The sequence below is a fragment of the Cryphonectria parasitica genome (assembly GCF_011745365.1).
Source record: "Cryphonectria parasitica EP155 unplaced genomic scaffold M406scaffold_11, whole genome shotgun sequence".
NCBI lineage: Eukaryota > Fungi > Ascomycota > Sordariomycetes > Diaporthales > Cryphonectriaceae > Cryphonectria > Cryphonectria parasitica.
In genome coordinates this window covers 458,104-473,426 of record NW_024468919.1, presented here as the reverse complement: position 1 = coordinate 473,426, position 15,323 = coordinate 458,104, and the positions used below count along the sequence as shown (strand labels likewise).

General features: G+C 52.2%; 6 protein-coding genes across 6 annotated transcripts; 3 read left to right on the top strand and 3 right to left on the bottom strand.

Annotated features, from left to right (window-relative positions):
* Positions 1 to 22: 22 nt before the first annotated feature.
* Positions 23 to 562, bottom strand: M406DRAFT_270140 (uncharacterized protein; the record flags this gene model as incomplete). Its single annotated transcript, XM_040918061.1, has 1 exon — positions 23 to 562. The coding sequence occupies one exon, from the start codon at positions 560 to 562 to the stop codon at positions 23 to 25; it is 540 nt and encodes a 179-aa protein (XP_040770967.1).
* Positions 563 to 3,381: 2,819 nt separating this feature from the next.
* Positions 3,382 to 5,470, top strand: M406DRAFT_358672 (uncharacterized protein). The gene is made up of 8 exons (XM_040923969.1): positions 3,382 to 3,453; positions 3,537 to 3,844; positions 3,944 to 4,069; positions 4,130 to 4,236; positions 4,307 to 4,675; positions 4,737 to 4,868; positions 4,936 to 5,029; positions 5,089 to 5,470. The coding sequence occupies exons 2-8, from the start codon at positions 3,589 to 3,591 to the stop codon at positions 5,346 to 5,348; spliced, it is 1,344 nt and encodes a 447-aa protein (XP_040770966.1). The 5' UTR covers positions 3,382 to 3,453; positions 3,537 to 3,588; the 3' UTR covers positions 5,349 to 5,470.
* Positions 5,465 to 6,633, bottom strand: M406DRAFT_353958 (Aldo/keto reductase; the record flags this gene model as incomplete). The annotated part of the gene is made up of 3 exons (XM_040922798.1): positions 6,476 to 6,633; positions 5,999 to 6,404; positions 5,465 to 5,927 (listed from the first exon to the last, which is right to left on the bottom strand). Exons 1-3 carry the CDS (start codon positions 6,600 to 6,602, stop codon positions 5,465 to 5,467), a joined length of 996 nt encoding a protein of 331 aa, XP_040770965.1. The 5' UTR covers positions 6,603 to 6,633.
* Positions 6,634 to 7,626: 993 nt separating this feature from the next.
* On the bottom strand, positions 7,627 to 8,764 carry M406DRAFT_358671 (uncharacterized protein). The gene has a single exon (XM_040923968.1). The coding sequence runs from the start codon at positions 8,732 to 8,734 to the stop codon at positions 7,763 to 7,765; it is 972 nt and encodes a 323-aa protein (XP_040770964.1). The 5' UTR covers positions 8,735 to 8,764; the 3' UTR covers positions 7,627 to 7,762.
* Positions 8,765 to 10,428: 1,664 nt separating this feature from the next.
* M406DRAFT_335196 (NAD(P)-binding protein) lies at positions 10,429 to 11,407 on the top strand (the record flags this gene model as incomplete). Its single annotated transcript, XM_040921005.1, has 2 exons — positions 10,429 to 10,903; positions 10,980 to 11,407. 2 exons carry the CDS (start codon positions 10,429 to 10,431, stop codon positions 11,405 to 11,407), a joined length of 903 nt encoding a protein of 300 aa, XP_040770963.1.
* Positions 11,408 to 13,612: 2,205 nt separating this feature from the next.
* M406DRAFT_358669 (uncharacterized protein) lies at positions 13,613 to 14,298 on the top strand. The gene has a single exon (XM_040923967.1). It carries the CDS (start codon positions 13,914 to 13,916, stop codon positions 14,127 to 14,129), a length of 216 nt encoding a protein of 71 aa, XP_040770962.1. The 5' UTR covers positions 13,613 to 13,913; the 3' UTR covers positions 14,130 to 14,298.
* Positions 14,299 to 15,323: the final 1,025 nt, after the last annotated feature.

Genomic DNA, 15,323 nt, shown 5'->3' with positions numbered 1-15,323 from the left:
ACTGCGTCCTTGCCCTCTGGCCTCAGTCTGTAGGGAATCGTGGGTCGTAAACCTCATAGCCTTCGTCCTCGGTGTCGCTCTCCGCTAGACCAGCAGCCGACGTACCACCAGCACCACGGCCCAGCAGCGCGGCACTCTTGATCTTGTTCGCCTCCTCGTCCTTCTCTGTCTCTCCCTGGTCCACGTCATTGCCCGCAGGTGCAAAGGCACTCTTGAACCCACTCTTCTTGAAGCCACCCTTCTTGAACCCCGCGCTCTTGCCGCTGCCGCCACCGCCGGTACCACCAGCGCCGCCGCCTTGCCCCGCCCCGAACTGGATGCTGATGACGCCTTCGGCCTTGGCCTCAGCCCGACGTGCCCTGGCTGCAGCACCTGGGTCGCGCGTCATGGCGCGCATCTCCTTGAGGCGGACCTTGTGGGCGTGGTCGTAGGAGGAGAGGTGGGCCTCGTACTCGTTGTGGCGCGAGTAGCCCTTGGCGCAGAGCTGGCAGTAGAACGAGGACATGGCCTCGCGGGCCGATGCCGTCTGGGCCTGTGGCAGGGTCTGGTGTCTTGGTGGCATTGTATTTTGAGAAATTTTGTTTGGTTCTTTCTTTTTTTGAGGTTCAAACGCGCTGTGTTGAGGCTTTGCTTGTTGGTTACATTGAGGTGAGATGAGTCGAGTGGATTCTTTTGTCTTGGTGTGGGGTGGAGCTGGATTGAGGTTGGCCGGGGTGCTGGGGAGCTGCTTATGGGGTAGTGGTAGTGGCTTCAATGGCTAGACTGGCTGACTGGGTGGGCGGGTTATGCAATGCGAGTCAGTTCCCCCAACACATGCCCTTGTCCCTGTGTCAGCAGCATGCTAAAGTAATTGCAGTCAGTACAGTACTATTACTATGACCACGGCGCTATTGTTCTCCCTAGCAATAATCAAGTTCAGCCTCACTGGATGATCTTGAACAACACATGATGTTATGCAGGAAGCAAACTCTACTGTGTCACCACAGGTGAAAATAAATCATTGTGCATTGGAATTTTCCGAAACACCTGTGATTGTCGAAAATGACCAAAGGTTCTCACCGCTTCTTGCTGCAGATGTTATTACCAGCCGCCCAAACCAGCTTTGAAGCTAATTATCACAAAAAGGTGCAGCAGGCTCTGATCTGGTAGCATGGAAGATCAGGACAGAAACCCAACGTTTGAGATAAATGCTTTGACCCATGAGCATCCAGTCAGAAGATGACGACATGAATGGCTGACTGTGATCATCAAAGTAATACTTTAAGTAGCCTTCCGTTGTGGTTCGTTGTGCCTCGTGTGGTTGACCGGAAAGAAACAATCATGGCGCAATATTGGCCCAGATCGGCCGTAGCAAATCCAAGACACTGCTTAAGTGCAAGAGATTTCGTATATGCGTATATCGATCCACAGAGGTCCCCAGATTTCGCAGTACTCGACATGAGATACGCGAGAGGGTGGGTCGAAGCACGCAACTCTCGTGGGCTGAGCCAAGTTCAGCTACGCAAAGAAGACGGGTGTTCACAAAAGGCCATTTTCTGCATATGATCTTCGGTCAACAATTGGAGTGGTTGGTTTGTTGGAGGAAGAAAAGGCCATACTGAGCACGTCTGTTTAGGTCATGGTTCCGAAAGAATGCCCTCCTCTGCGGACCTCAGCCTGACAAATCCCACACACCATGTTTCAGTGGGGAACGTGAGCACGACGAAAACCAGAACACATTGATGACTGCCGCCCCGGACATATCTCCCCAAAACAGGCAGGAGGTGTGCAACTGTGCAGATCAGCTGAGTCCGCTGTTGCAGTATTGTATTGGTTTTCTGCACAGCTAACTAAACCTATGGAGAAAGTTTTGTCGGGCTGCAGATGCGGCTCTGCGATGGCGCAGAGTTCAGTAGGTAGCCTCGCATGTAGCAAATCAACTCTTACTTAAGAAGAATCTCTCTGCGCAGCTGCTTGTCTTTGATCTTCTGCAACTTGCCACATTCCGGCCATTGACACATCTACATAGTAGAAATGAGCAGCTCACACCAGTCAGCGGAGGCAAATTCCAGGGGGCTCTTTATACCGCGGTACGTTCTAGAGGACCCTGAGAGATTGTCCAAATGGATCGGAGAAGCCGAGGACGATAACTACGACGACAGTACCACCAAGACTTTCTACCGCATGAGAGCCTGTAAAACCCAACAATGGCTCAAAGGCCTGTCGGATCAAGAATTGCGCAAATTGACCTCTGAGAAGAATCGGATCGAGAAGAGTCGAAAACGTATCGAGAAGAGGGAGAGCGCCTTGATAGGAGACCTGAAAAGGTACCTCGACGACTGGCGCAATACCCGCGCCCCGGTTGACGATCGCGGCTACTTCAAACCGTGGCCACAGGATTTAGGTCCGTCAACGGAAAACGAGACCGCCGCCAACGATGACCGTGCGGCCAACACGGAGATTTCCAGACATGACGACCCTACTTATGATTTCAAGGCTGGTATCATGTACTTCAAATACGAGGGCGATAATTCCAGGTCCGTGTGGAAAGGTATCACTCGTAAAGCCGACCAGTCGTATTTCACAGGCCCCGATGAGTTCCCTGGGCAGAAGGTCACAGTACATCAGGCGCTGTTCGACAAGGATAAAAACCCGTTTGACCACGCGGACTATGAGAATGGGAAGCCATATTTGAAGTACTTGCATTTTCCTGCGAACCACATGGGTGTAAGTTCTTGTTCGATGAAAGTGCTCCCAATGGGAGTGTGCTATTGACAAATGCCAGTGGATTGAGCAAGCCATAGCAAGATATCACAAGGAAGATAATATCGAGGATCCGGCAAAGAGGGAGAAGACGAACAAGACGCTCTCCCGTGAGCATTGGCGAGGGCAACTGCACGGAAGCGGGCTGGGTAAGAGCCCAATACACTCCCGACACATGAGATCTCGGTGTTCGATCATACCACAAGGTAACTACATGATGAATAGCATTTTTAATTTTCTAAGCGATCTGAGTTAACGACTGCCCAGACACAGATGTTGAATTCATCTCACAGAAAGCCTTGACACCTGGACCCGGAACAGAGAAACGGGCACCCATACCTGGTCCCACAGCTGTCTTTGTGAGTGAACACCTGCCATTAGAAAGAGAGAGCAAGTCAGTGCATAAAAAATACCAAGTAAGGCTAACTTTATATTTACTTTTTATTTTTGATTTTTTTTATAGATGCCATATCTCCACTGGGAGTCTAGTAGTCGCAGAGCTCGTATGGCTAAGGCTGTAAAGGCTGCCCTGAAGGCCAATGAAACCGAGTCGAACGGACATGATGTGAAAACTAAAAGGAGTCCCGAAGTGACCGCAATGTTACATGACTTCAGAACACTTGTAGAGCACGTTTTGCGAACAGAAACAGAAAAAAAGAGGAAGGCGAAAGAGAGCGTGGGTGAAGGAGCCGCCTCATTGAGATTCCAAAAGTACGTACCAAAGCCAAGAGCAGAGTGTCATTTCCCCGGACGGATTTTGCTGCTTTACACCATAACTGACGTGTATTGTGCAGCCCAAAGAAACTAGGACTCTATCTGAGGCAGGTAGCACGTGTTTGGAAGGCAATGGATACCCAGGCGGATGAGCTTCTGGTCGAATATGGCTTGAAGGAGGAGAAAGGAAAAGAGAAGGCTGTGTACGGCCCTCCGCTTCATATTCGTCGAACACTAGATCAGGCATACTTCATGACTTTAAAGGATACCTCGAAGCGTGACCGCGACCAAGTCGTGTACCGAGCAACAAAGACGCCTTGGTTCAAGGCGGGAGGCGTCACCCGCGTCATGATGGTCGACCAACTATGGCTATGGATATTGGATGATTGTAAGTTCTTTCTTTTTAATCGATCATTAAGCCATATAATCGATCAATCTTTGTAGATCACCTTCCCAGGGTCTACTTCCGGTCGTTGACACTTGTCAGATACTATCATCACCGCCTTTCCGAGGCGTTGGGGGCGGAACAAACCCGATTCTTCTGGAATTCACAAGAGCCTTCGAGAAAGGTTAGCCACTGTTGATACGGAAATCCTTTCTGTCTGGCATCTCGGTCAGTACCACTTGAATGATCCAGTCCGCTGGAGGAACTTCATTGTTAATGACCCAACAGCACTGCTCATCATTGACCAATGTTCGAGGGTCTTCTTTGACCGCACCATTCCCTTGGACCTGCGGCCAGAGGTTATGGACATCTTTGCGGAAGCCATTGGAAATGTGGTAGGTTTCTCCTGCTCAGCTTCTATTGCTTGAAGAAGTCTCAGCAAACGAGCACCACTGACCATTCTAGAATGACCGCACAACCAGGACTTTTGAGGCCTTCTGGGAGGCCATGAAGAAGATGACCCAAGAAAGGGATACCTGGAAAAATTGCCTCAACATCCACCCAGCAGGCATGCTATTCCGCGAAGCTCAAGATATTGCTGAAGAACTTCGAATCATGATTATCATATATTCGCAGCAGATTGACGTCATGAAAGATTTTCACAAGCACCTGGGTAAATTCTCGCAGAACGGCTTCCACGGCGATGCATCAGAATCAGCTGGTCTAATTTCCCCGGAAGAAATGGAACATGTGAACGAAACTATTGAGAAGATGAATAACCGGCAGTTTGAGATTGAAGAGATGGAGAGAGCAGCCAGAAGGACTTCCGACGATGTGAGTGACTTGGCGGCCAATGCTCATCGTCTACTAGATTTAATTCTAACGCAGCTCGCAGTTGAAAGAGATCTTGGCATTGAAGCAGCAGCAGGCAAGTATCATTGAGGCTAAGTTGGCCTTGACCAGATCCGACGAGAGCATACGACAGGGCCAGGCTGTCATGGCATTCACCATTATGACAGTCATCTTCGTGAGTCCAACGTTTGTTTGTTCATTGGTGGTTCATATGGATGCAATCGCTAAAGTCGTGTTTTAAGTTACCACTTGGCTTTTTCACGTCTTTCTTCGGCATGAACAACTCACTTACCGGAGCGGATTGGATGACACTTGGCCAGCAGTGCTTATATATGTGTACGTACGAAGCTTTCCTAGCTTTCCATGCGTATTTAGCTGACTTGCTGTTTTCATAGTCCCTCTTTCCATACTGTTCACAGCAATAGGTCTCGCCATTGTCTTCAGACGCCTTCACAATCCTGGAAAGCCATGGAACAGTAGACCCTACTCCCTGTCTTACAAAGGGCCGAGCCAAGTTCTTCCCCCATCACCGGTGCGGGATGAAGGGAGAAGCTTACTTGACTTACAGAGAGAGATGGGTCGATACAGGATCGGAGTTCAAGGTCTCTTCAGGAGACGCAACGCTTCCTCTCCGGAGGGAAAGCAGACGGTATGATGACATGAGATGAGAAAGACTGGAATGGGAATTTTGAAGGATAGTTTTGGGAGAAGAGAAAGTATTGGCGGGGCTTTTGTGTCTTACTATTACCAACGCAAATTATCTCTCTATTCCTACGTATTTGTTGCCAATGCCGCAGGATAGCGCTCCCCAGCTGTCGTGAACGTGGCCAGGATGGCATCGATCTCGGCCATCTCGTCATCCGTGATTTCAATAACCTTGCTGTTCTCCTCCACGCGAGCGACAGTCGTGGCGCCGGGGATAGGGATGATGGTCGGCATCTCAGGCCGTCTCGACAGCGCCCTCGTCCAGTTGATGGCGAGCTGCGCCGGCGTGCACCCCTTCTTCCGGGCGAGCTGCTCAACCTTGTCCACAAGCTCCAAGTTCTTCTCAAAGTTCTCCTTCTGGAAACGGGGAAAGCCGAATTGGAGCAGCATCGAGTCCTGGGGCAGGTCCTCGAATTTCTTGAACTGGCCCGTCAGCATGCCCCTGCCGACGGGGGAGTAGGCGATCAGTGGGATCCCGTACTGGGCGCAGGCCGCTGCGACACCATTGTGCAGGACATCGGTGGAGAATCTTCCAATTCATGTCAACAGTCAGCACTAGCCAAGGAGAGAATGCTTCAAGTCGAAGATTTCACTACTCACAGAGAGAGCTCGACCTCGACAGCGAGAACCTTGGTATGCTTGACGGCTTCATGAATGGTCTCGGCGCGGACTTCCGAGAGGGAGATGCCGCCAAGCTTGCCAGTCTTGATATACTCTTCCTCAATAACCCCAAAGGAGACATCCAGAGGTACATTGGCATCTCGACGGGCGTACTCGAAAAGATCAAGTTTCTTGCGACTACCCATCTGGGCGAGACAGTCGTCGAGGGAACGGCGGGTATTTTCGGGCGAGGCATCTATCTGAAGTGTCTTGGGGCTGGAACCGCCTTTGATATTGATGACGACCTTGTCGGCGTCTTCGGGGTATTTCTCAAAGTACCGCTGCAGCAGCACCAGGGAGTTGTAGTTGGGTGGTCCGTAGAACTCGCCTCCGTTCCAGCAAGTGCCTGGCAGGATTGGAGTTAGCCTTTTCTATGACAAACAACATGATTCTCCAGGAGAGGACATGGCTGCATACATCCATTCTTGATGGCTGCGCGCATGGCCTCAAAGGCCTGCTCCTGGGATGGTGGTGTTGCTCGCCAGGTCAAGCCCATCAGGCCGAAGCCAATGGGGCCTACTTCTTTACCGGCGATCTGAGACATTGTGTGTAGTTGTGTAGGCTGTGGTTGTTTTCTTCAATTTTCTGTTGATTCAGGAATTATATAATAGTAGATTTTGGGATGTGAACAAGTTCACTTTTATATGTTGCGAAAGGGAGGGTTTCTAGTGTGCCGGTCCGATATTTAAGTCCGACTGCTGCAGATCGCGTTTCGCCATCATATACCCGAATAGGCACACGATGCCTTGATGGTTTACCCCAAGCGGAAGCAGATGTCTCTGGAGATTTTGATCAGAACTAATGCTCATAGCCGGATGTCTGGAGTCGGTGTAATCAATCCGGCCGCCTTAAAATACTGACCAGATTGAGGATTAAAAAAAATCCTAGTGTTTTGCGATTGGCCAAGGCAATTTTAGAAGCCAATTCAGGCAGGTCATGTCCAGATATTTCGGAGAGATGTAAATCACCAGCTACCATACTTCCAACTAAGGCTCGATCAACAAGTCGTTGCCTATTGCGCCCAGTCTGTTTTGAAACCGGCAATCTCCCCCAAACGTGTCGTTGGGGCTGTCCAGGATATTATCAGATCCTGTGGTGTATGATTTTGGCCATCATACCAGGTTGCAAATGGCTGGGTCATGAGGCTGACGATAGCAGAGAGCCCGAAGATGCAGGCTACAGAATAAAGTATAAGTTCACAGTAGAGACAGCTGACGCCAATCCGTGTTGCGGAACATTTTTTCCTCGGGTTTGAGATTGCTCCTTCAGGCGGGTAACTTTGTTCTGGCTGTGACTCAAAGAGAGTTGATGGTTTGCGGGCTGACCTGATACAGGACGGACCGCGCAGGCGGGGAAGGGGACAGGGGGAAGCAGGAATATCTATGATCTCATCAGTTTAGTATAAATTGAGCTCCTAGTCAAGGTCATTTCATCATGTCCGAGTGTTCACTAGGGAATGCAAGTCCTCTCCCTTCATATCCATGCTTCATGTGATATTACGGACCGTAGCCTGCGCGGATGGCTACTAAGTACTTCGGCAAACACTAACTGAAGAGTAGATACTTTTTCAAATGCTCTGGATTCCTTGACAGGGGTCACTAATTAACCCAAGAAAATATAAGACTTGACCATGTAATTAGTTTCACGTGCGCAGAAATGTCTCCAAACATATAGATATATTCAGTGGTCGACTCGCTCAAGCCTCTATGTGAAGTCGTACACCAGCAGGCTCTCCCTCCCACCCTTTGCCTCCTTTAGCACAATGACCATCTCATCATCAAACCCCACCCAGTTCCTCCTCTCCTCCCAGTCCAGACCCTGAATCTCCTTTCCCTCCTTAGCCACTGCTGCTTCAGGCCCCCTCTTCGTGTCTCCTGCAGCAGAAGGCCGGATCTGCACGCTCCGGCTCCTTACCCCGCTTGGCCGGCCCTCGAGCTCCCACACACGCATCTCGTCCCCGCGCGAGCTCACGCTGACGGCCTTACCGCGCGCCGTGATTTCTGCATCACTGATGCCGGACGTGTGCCCCCACAGCCGTATGCCGGGGGAGATGGAGAGCGCTGAGGCGTTGGAGGTGCACAGGTGCAGGATGAGGGTGTTGTCGGGAAGGGTGGCGAGGAGGTATGGGTGGGTGTAACACAGTGTGGTCGGGCCGGCTGCTGTCTGAGGGTGCGTTTGTGGAGGAGCCTGCAAAGCCCGACGACGGGCATGGGCAAGGGCAGGAACTGTGTGGTTCGTTAATGGCGATATTGATGGCAGTATTGGTAGGAGGTTAGACTGTGCAGGCCTGTCGTGAATAAAGGGTGCTGTATATGCAAGGCGCGTGCTGATGTCGGGTGCGGATCTCGGTTTGGCCGCGAGGGTAATGTGCAGGTCTTGTATGCCGATAGACCAGCCACGGCGGGTGAAAAAGGTGTATGCAATGGATGCGATGGTGGCGTTGGCCGTTTTCCTGATGGAGAGCGCTAGTGGGGGGTTTGAGTTGTGTGACTTGAGGGATGTCACGAGGTATGGTGCTGGTAACGACGGTCCATCTCTTTTTGAGGTGTCTTGATGATTCTCCCCCGCGCTGCCCTCCACTGCTTCCTCTCCTTGCTTATCTGGCACGTCGAATGTGTAGAGCGAGACCAGCACGGCTCTTGTCGCGGTGAGAAGATAGGGACGGGAGAACGACATGGCGATGAGCTCGCCGTTGCTGGACTTGGCGTGCCTGTAGAGCCGGAACAGGGTTTTGTTCTGGATGTTCAGCTGCCATATCCCAAAACCGCCGTCCATGAAGCCAACCGAGATATCTAAGAGACCTCGTTCCATATCACGATCGTCGATAGCCAGACAACTCGGCGCGGTATCCTCCTCCCTATTATGACTCTCGCTGTCGTCGCGTAGGTTGAGTTGGGCGATGACTTCTCTCGTCTTCAGATTCCATGCCCTCAGGCCGTAGATCCCGTCGGCAGTAACAGCCAGGCCCTCGACGACCTTTACGAGCATCTTCTTGCTCCTGTCTGCATCATTGGCCTCCTGGTCTTCCCGACCAGGCTGCTCGCTCTCGACATCCGGGCCCAACTTCAGCTCCTCCACGGCACATTTACCTCTGGCCCAGTTGTGCCGGATCTTGTACTGCCTCTTCCAATGAATCCTGTCATCCTGCCCATTTGTCCGTGCCTCTCCTCCCCACGCTACCTTCAATCTCCTCGCAGGGTGCGTATCGCGCTCCTCGCCCTCCCTGACCAGCCCACCCAGCCTGCCATCCGCCCACAGCGTCCTCCTGCCCTTGTAGTGGAGCTTGTGGTCCTGCACCCGGCCCTCGCGGAACCCTGGCACGCGCATGGCCCGCGGCAGCACGAAGCGCGCATAGTACAAGGCCTTCCATAGCTGAGAGTCGTCGGCGAGGCGGTGGAAGCGCCGTGAGACGGGAGCGACGGAGAGCAGGAGGGGGAGAGAGAGGTAGGAGAGTATGCGGAGGAGGAGTTCGTCGGAGAGAGGTGAGAGCAGGTCAGGGCCATTGTACGAGCTTGTGGCACTAGGCGTCGTCGTTTGTGTCGCCGAAATGGAGGACGAGGACGAGGGCGGGGACAAGACGCGGAGGCGTTTGGGCTGTGGCGCCGACGACGAGAAAGCGCCCGCATCTTCGTCGTCGTTGTCGATGCGTGAATGCTTGCGGCGCATAGTTTCGCGTCTTTCTGGCCTCTCTTCAAATAAAGCTTTGTCTTGGCTTGCCTCGAATTTCTTTCGTGCCGCAGGGCAACTCCAATGAGCGGTTTGGAGGGTCGGGAAGCTGTCAGCAGTAACTTCCTGGTCAGTACATTTTCCGGTGGCAACTGAGGTACCTATTTAGCAGTGTTCCAATATGTAACACAATGTCGCAACTTCTCTTGGAGGCCGTAAAGTGAGAACGAATGGTAGGGTTAGGGCTGTGGTTATTCGGAGCATTCGATCCGCTATTTCGTCATGCATTCCTGCACCACCAGTACATATCGTCATCGTGTGCTCACTGCTCAACACACTCCAGAGATTCAACTGCACTTTTCGCGATTGCCTGTTAAATTATGTATGTAAGTAAGATACGGTAGGCCGAAGTTCTCTCTCTCTTCTCTACTGCTACAAAAGGTGTGCCTGCTTTCGTCATGATTTACCATCCTACCATCGTGCCTGCTTCATCGTTTATACCCCGCCTCCTCCTTCGAAATCGAGTCCAGGTGAAGCCAGTGCCAACTACTCGTTCCTTGCAATTGTTTATTGCTACTACCACCTTCTTGAAGTTGCCCACAAGATCATACTCAGGCCTCTCGTATTCACCAGCAAATCCGTTGTTGAAAAAAACCCCCGCGTCGTCTGTCTCACTTCCATCACAGTCACAACAGCGAGCCACAATGGCCACTCAGAGCGTCGCAGCAGCCAGCCACGAGGAGCTCCACCGCAGCAGCCTCTTCAACCTCAAGGGCCGTATCGCTCTCGTCACTGGTGGCGGCTCCGGCATTGGGCTCATGATCACGCAATCTCTCGCAGTCAACGGTGCAAAGGTGTACATTACGGGCCGCTCCGGCGACAAACTGGACCGAGTGGTCGAGGTTTACGGGAAGGACATCGAGGGCGAGATCATTGCCCTCAAGGGGTTCGACGTCACAGACAAAGACCACATCTCGAAGCTTGTCAAGGAGATCGAGTCCCGCGAGAAATGCTTGTGCATCCTGGTCAACAACGCCGGCATCAGCAGCAATACTCTGACCACCGAGAGCGAGTCGGCCCAGGAGATGAAGCAGAATCTCTTCGACGTCGAGAAGAGCTTTTTCGAGGACTGGACTAGCGTGTACAGCACCAATGTCGCAGCCGTTTTCTTCACGTCCGGTGAGAACACCCGCTTTTTGTCTGCCCTCTTCAAGATTACCGACGACGTTCACAAATGCTGACAACACCTTGCTAGCCGCATTCCTACCACTGCTTCAAAAGTCATCTGAGCTCCACGAGGGCTGGTCTGGCACAATCCTGAACATCACCTCCATCAGTGGCATGGTGCAGGTGGCCCAGCATCACTTCGCCTATAACGCGTCCAAAGGCGCGGCCATCCATCTCACCCGCATGCTGGCCTCGGAAATCGCTTCTAATGGCCACAAGATCCGGGTCAACAGCCTCGCTCCAGGCGTGTTTCCCTCGGAGATGACCGCCGACGAGTCGGACGAGTACCAGAAGAGCCATATTCCCAAGGAAAAATACCAGGAAAAGGTGCCGGCTGGTCGGCCCGGACGAGACGTCGACATGGCCCAGGGGGTTCTCTTTGCCGTGACCAATCAGTATTTGAATGGTCAGAATTTCGCCATTGATGGTGGCTACACGCTCGCTGCGGGCATGTAATAAAAAATTCAGCGAGAAGACTTTGGAAGGTTTTCTAAAAAGCTGTTTAACGTCGGGGCATGAGGAAACCATTTGAACTGCAGAATTACAAATTTACAAATGACAGCAGCATACGAACTATCAGCTTTCCGAGGCTACCGTTCCTCTCGTCGTGACGCACCTTTGCGTGAGGCCTGCAGAAAGCCCGTCCCCTCTTTGCAACACACAGTTCAGGAGCGAACTGCAAACGGCTTGAAGCATGAAGCCGCGTTGTAGCTCCTCACCCAAACCGTCGCCGATCATGTCAATGACACTTGGATCTTTGCAGGTGCATGTTCATGTACGCTACTAACGCTTCACGCAGGTTAAGACAGGATATAGCGCCTCCATATCGGCCTTGATACGTCAACAACGTGGGCAGCGAAGCATGTGCCAGCGGGTCTCTCTCATTTCAGTCATTCAAATCGCGGAGGACATGTATGGGGGAGATTTCACATGTGAGGGACTAAATCGTCAACGCAAACATGTGTAGACCTTCACACGCAACAATCGAACGAGCAACGACAGAGAGGCTTGGCAGTTCAATGGGCACGGCGACCCCCTTCCCTCCCCCGTCAGATACTTGACGAATCCGTTTCGAGAGCTCAGCAACGACCGTATCAATTCTCAGAACACCCAGTCAAAGACCTCGAACCCCGAACGAATCTAGTCGCAACTCGCAAACCCTCACTTGTAGGGCAGCCGCCGTCGATGGAGATCTAAGGACTACTCATCATAGCTCACCCCCCCGCCTCAAATGGTTAGCACACTAAAGGGTCGAGCCCCTGTGAACGGACAAGCACATGTCTAAACATCAACTCACAATGATATCATCCACAGGATCGACACTACAACTGCAGAGCGCTTCTTATATCATAAATATAGAGATAGGTTCTACTCTGACATTCATCGTCTTCTCTTCTCTCAAGTCAACCACAACTACGATATTACCTCGATTTCTATTCTAGCTGGTTTCGGGAGAGGAACCCCGAGACGACTCATTATGACCCGTGGGGGTTTCAACACGCGCGTCTGCCTGCTCGCAGCTATCAGCGCCGCCGCCGCCGCCCCTGCTATAGACGGTGCCAATGTCGACCCTTCGGCACTCGACACCGAGTCTGTTGCTGTGATCTGCCCGGGGCTTCGCCAGAAGGCACTCTGCTGCCAAGAATCGTTTCTCGGTTTTCTGCACACGGGGTGTGCCCAGCCCTTCCCGCGCCCTGAAACTGCTGCGGGCTTCGTCAAGGGCTGTGAGACCAGTGGTCTTTCGGCTCAATGCTGCACCATCAACTTGGTATGTGCTGGGTGAACGTGCCGATTTTCTATGTCTTTTGGAGTAAGTACTATAAGATCCGTATGGCTGACTCTAATAACATAGCTGGGCGGGTCTGTGCTCTGCAGGACCCCTCCTACCCTGAAGATTGACAGTCCCGGGGACGACTTGTGGGTCGATGGCTCCCAGGACGATATCATCGTGGAGGTTGTGAAGCGGGATGGGGAGTACCCGAAGTACAACGGGCCCTGGCCGACCGTTCCCATCGCGAGCCCAAGCACACCTGCCTACGGGGATCGCACCGCTTCGCCTGAGTACCCTCCGCCGCCCCCTAAGGATCCCTATCGTCAACCTCCTCCCCACGACGACCCGTACCCACGTCCTCCCAAGGATCCTTATCCCAAGCCACCCAAGAAGCATCCTTATCCGGACCACCCCCAGGATCCTTACCCAGAGCATCCCAAAAGACCATACCCGGAACACCCAAAGGACCCGTATTACCCTAAGCCGCCCAAGGACGACTATCCTAAGCATCCAAAGGATGACTACAAGCACCCCAAATATGACTACCCCAAGCATCCAAAAGATGACTACAAGCACCCCAAGTATGACTACCCCAAGCATCCAAAAGACGACTACAAGCACCCCAAGTATGACTACCCCAAGCATCCAAAAGACGACTATAAGCACCCCAAGTACGACTACCCCAAGCATCCCAAGGACGGCTATGGCCACGGTGGTCATGGCTACGGGAAGCCTAAGACGGTCACGGTGACGGCCACCGTGACCAAGGATGCCAAGAAGCCGGGCCCGACCAGCTGGTGCGACCCTGCGGACCCCAAGTGCAAGCCTTACTGCAACCCTTGGGATAAGGACTGCACCGACGATGGTCTCTGCGACGACTGGGACGAAGAGTGCAAGAAGGGAAAAAAGCACTACCACACTCGCGAGGAACACAAGCACGAGCCTAAGCCTGAGCACAAACCCGAACCAAAGCCCAAGAACGGCAATGACAAGGACCAGTATAAGAACAAGGACTCGGATAAGGGGGTACGGCAAGCGGGCTGAGTGGGCTGAGGCCGACACTGAGGCCGACACTGAGGCCGATGCGTGGGCCGAGTGGGATGAAGCTGAGGTCGACGCCGAAGTCGACGTTGACGAAATAGTGGAGTAGTTCCATGCTGATAGCTTGGGTCGACAGCAGGACTGGGTGGGATGAGGTCGAGGCCGAGAACGACAAGTCTAAAAAGCTTATGCCAAAGACGAAGCCCAAGATGCTCGCGGGTCTCAAAAGCAAGATGTCGTTCTGGGTCTATGGTCCTGCTTCCGGCATTCCATATCGATGTGGCGAATAATGACTGCTGGCTCACCTGTGGGCTTACATCCGGTCATTCTCGTTTCCTTTTTCTTGTCTCGGTTTTGGCTATTTGAGGGGCTCTCTTTCTTGCTTTTGCTTTTTCTCGTCTATCGTAGCAAACATTCACGGTTCGTGCTCATTGCAATCTCATTGTTTCGTGTCAAGCACACCAAAACAGGTGCGCAGAAATGAAAGAAGGAACTCGGAATAGGTAGAAAAGTTGTTGAAAAGAGTCTTCATCCCAAAGTCTATTGCATGCAAAACACCCCTGTCCCACAATAAGCTTCTTTTATGAATCACCCCAGGATCAGTACCGAAAACCCACCTCACCTTGACTCCCCCCTCTCCCTTGGCTCGGGCCCCCATCCATTATCCCCCGGACATTGGCCCGCGCAAACGCAGGCCGACACACAGACACACACGCAAAATAAATGAGACTGAAGGAAGCGAGGAATGAGAGAGGTAGAAATCAGAAGGGTGAGACATAACACAATGCATAATGGCAGAAAGAGACCCTAAAGCACACACACGCACGCACACGATTAAACCCCCATCCATGATTTGCGCAGTCTGTTCTCGTCAGATCCGGGTTGATGTCCATCTGATCTATACATGCAGGGCCACCCAAGACACCCTGTGGCATGCATATGTCTGATCTACACTCAATGTGATAGATGAGATCCACCTTTTTTTTCTTCTTTCTTTTGCCTCCTTGGTTCTTCTTGTTCCTTTCCTATTTCTCTTTACTCCTAATTTCCCCGACGGGCAGCAAAAGGAGATGGAGACCCTGCAGCTTACCCCCCTCTGAAAAAGACATACGATGCTAGGCAGAAACGGGCAAAGACGGACGTATTCTGACAGCGGGACGGCCCAGGTTGGCGGAAATTCAAGATCGACGATCTTTTCGCCGGGGGTGGGTACGAAGTAGGGTACAGTGACGAGGCTCCATTCTGGGCTGCGAAGGGTGGATAATTAGCGTCTTGTAAATCACGATCATGTCTTGCGTATTGGCACAGAGATCTGTTAACGATCTTCGAATTGAACTATTTTCTGGCCTTGCCCCCACTAGATGGGAGTATTTGTGCCCTGCTTGTTTGTTTGGCTCGCACGCAACAGAATCAGAGATTGAAAATTTCAATCTCGCGTCGAGGACCACCATCCAACACGGCATGTTTCAGAAGGCCAGGTGCCATCGAAGACCGAAAACCTATTTCCAAGTTTACTGATTCTCTCCCCCCCCAACACAATTGATGTCTGAGCGCTGGCGT

What these genes read in the sequence shown, in the direction of transcription:
- M406DRAFT_358672 (XM_040923969.1), top strand. Translation starts at nt 3,589, where the DNA reads ATGGATACCCAGGCGGATGAGCTTCTGGTCGAATATGGCTTGAAGGAG. An exon ending in GCTATGGATATTGGATGATT is followed by an intron (nt 3,845 to 3,943) that starts GTAAGTTCTTTC and finishes GACACTTGTCAG; the next exon opens with ATACTATCATCACCGCCTTT. An exon ending in CCAGAAGGACTTCCGACGAT is followed by an intron (nt 4,676 to 4,736) that starts GTGAGTGACTTG and finishes CGCAGCTCGCAG; the next exon opens with TTGAAAGAGATCTTGGCATT.
- M406DRAFT_358671 (XM_040923968.1), bottom strand. Translation starts at nt 8,734, where the DNA reads ATGTCGTTCTCCCGTCCCTATCTTCTCACCGCGACAAGAGCCGTGCTG.
- M406DRAFT_358669 (XM_040923967.1), top strand. Translation starts at nt 13,914, where the DNA reads ATGAGGTCGAGGCCGAGAACGACAAGTCTAAAAAGCTTATGCCAAAGA.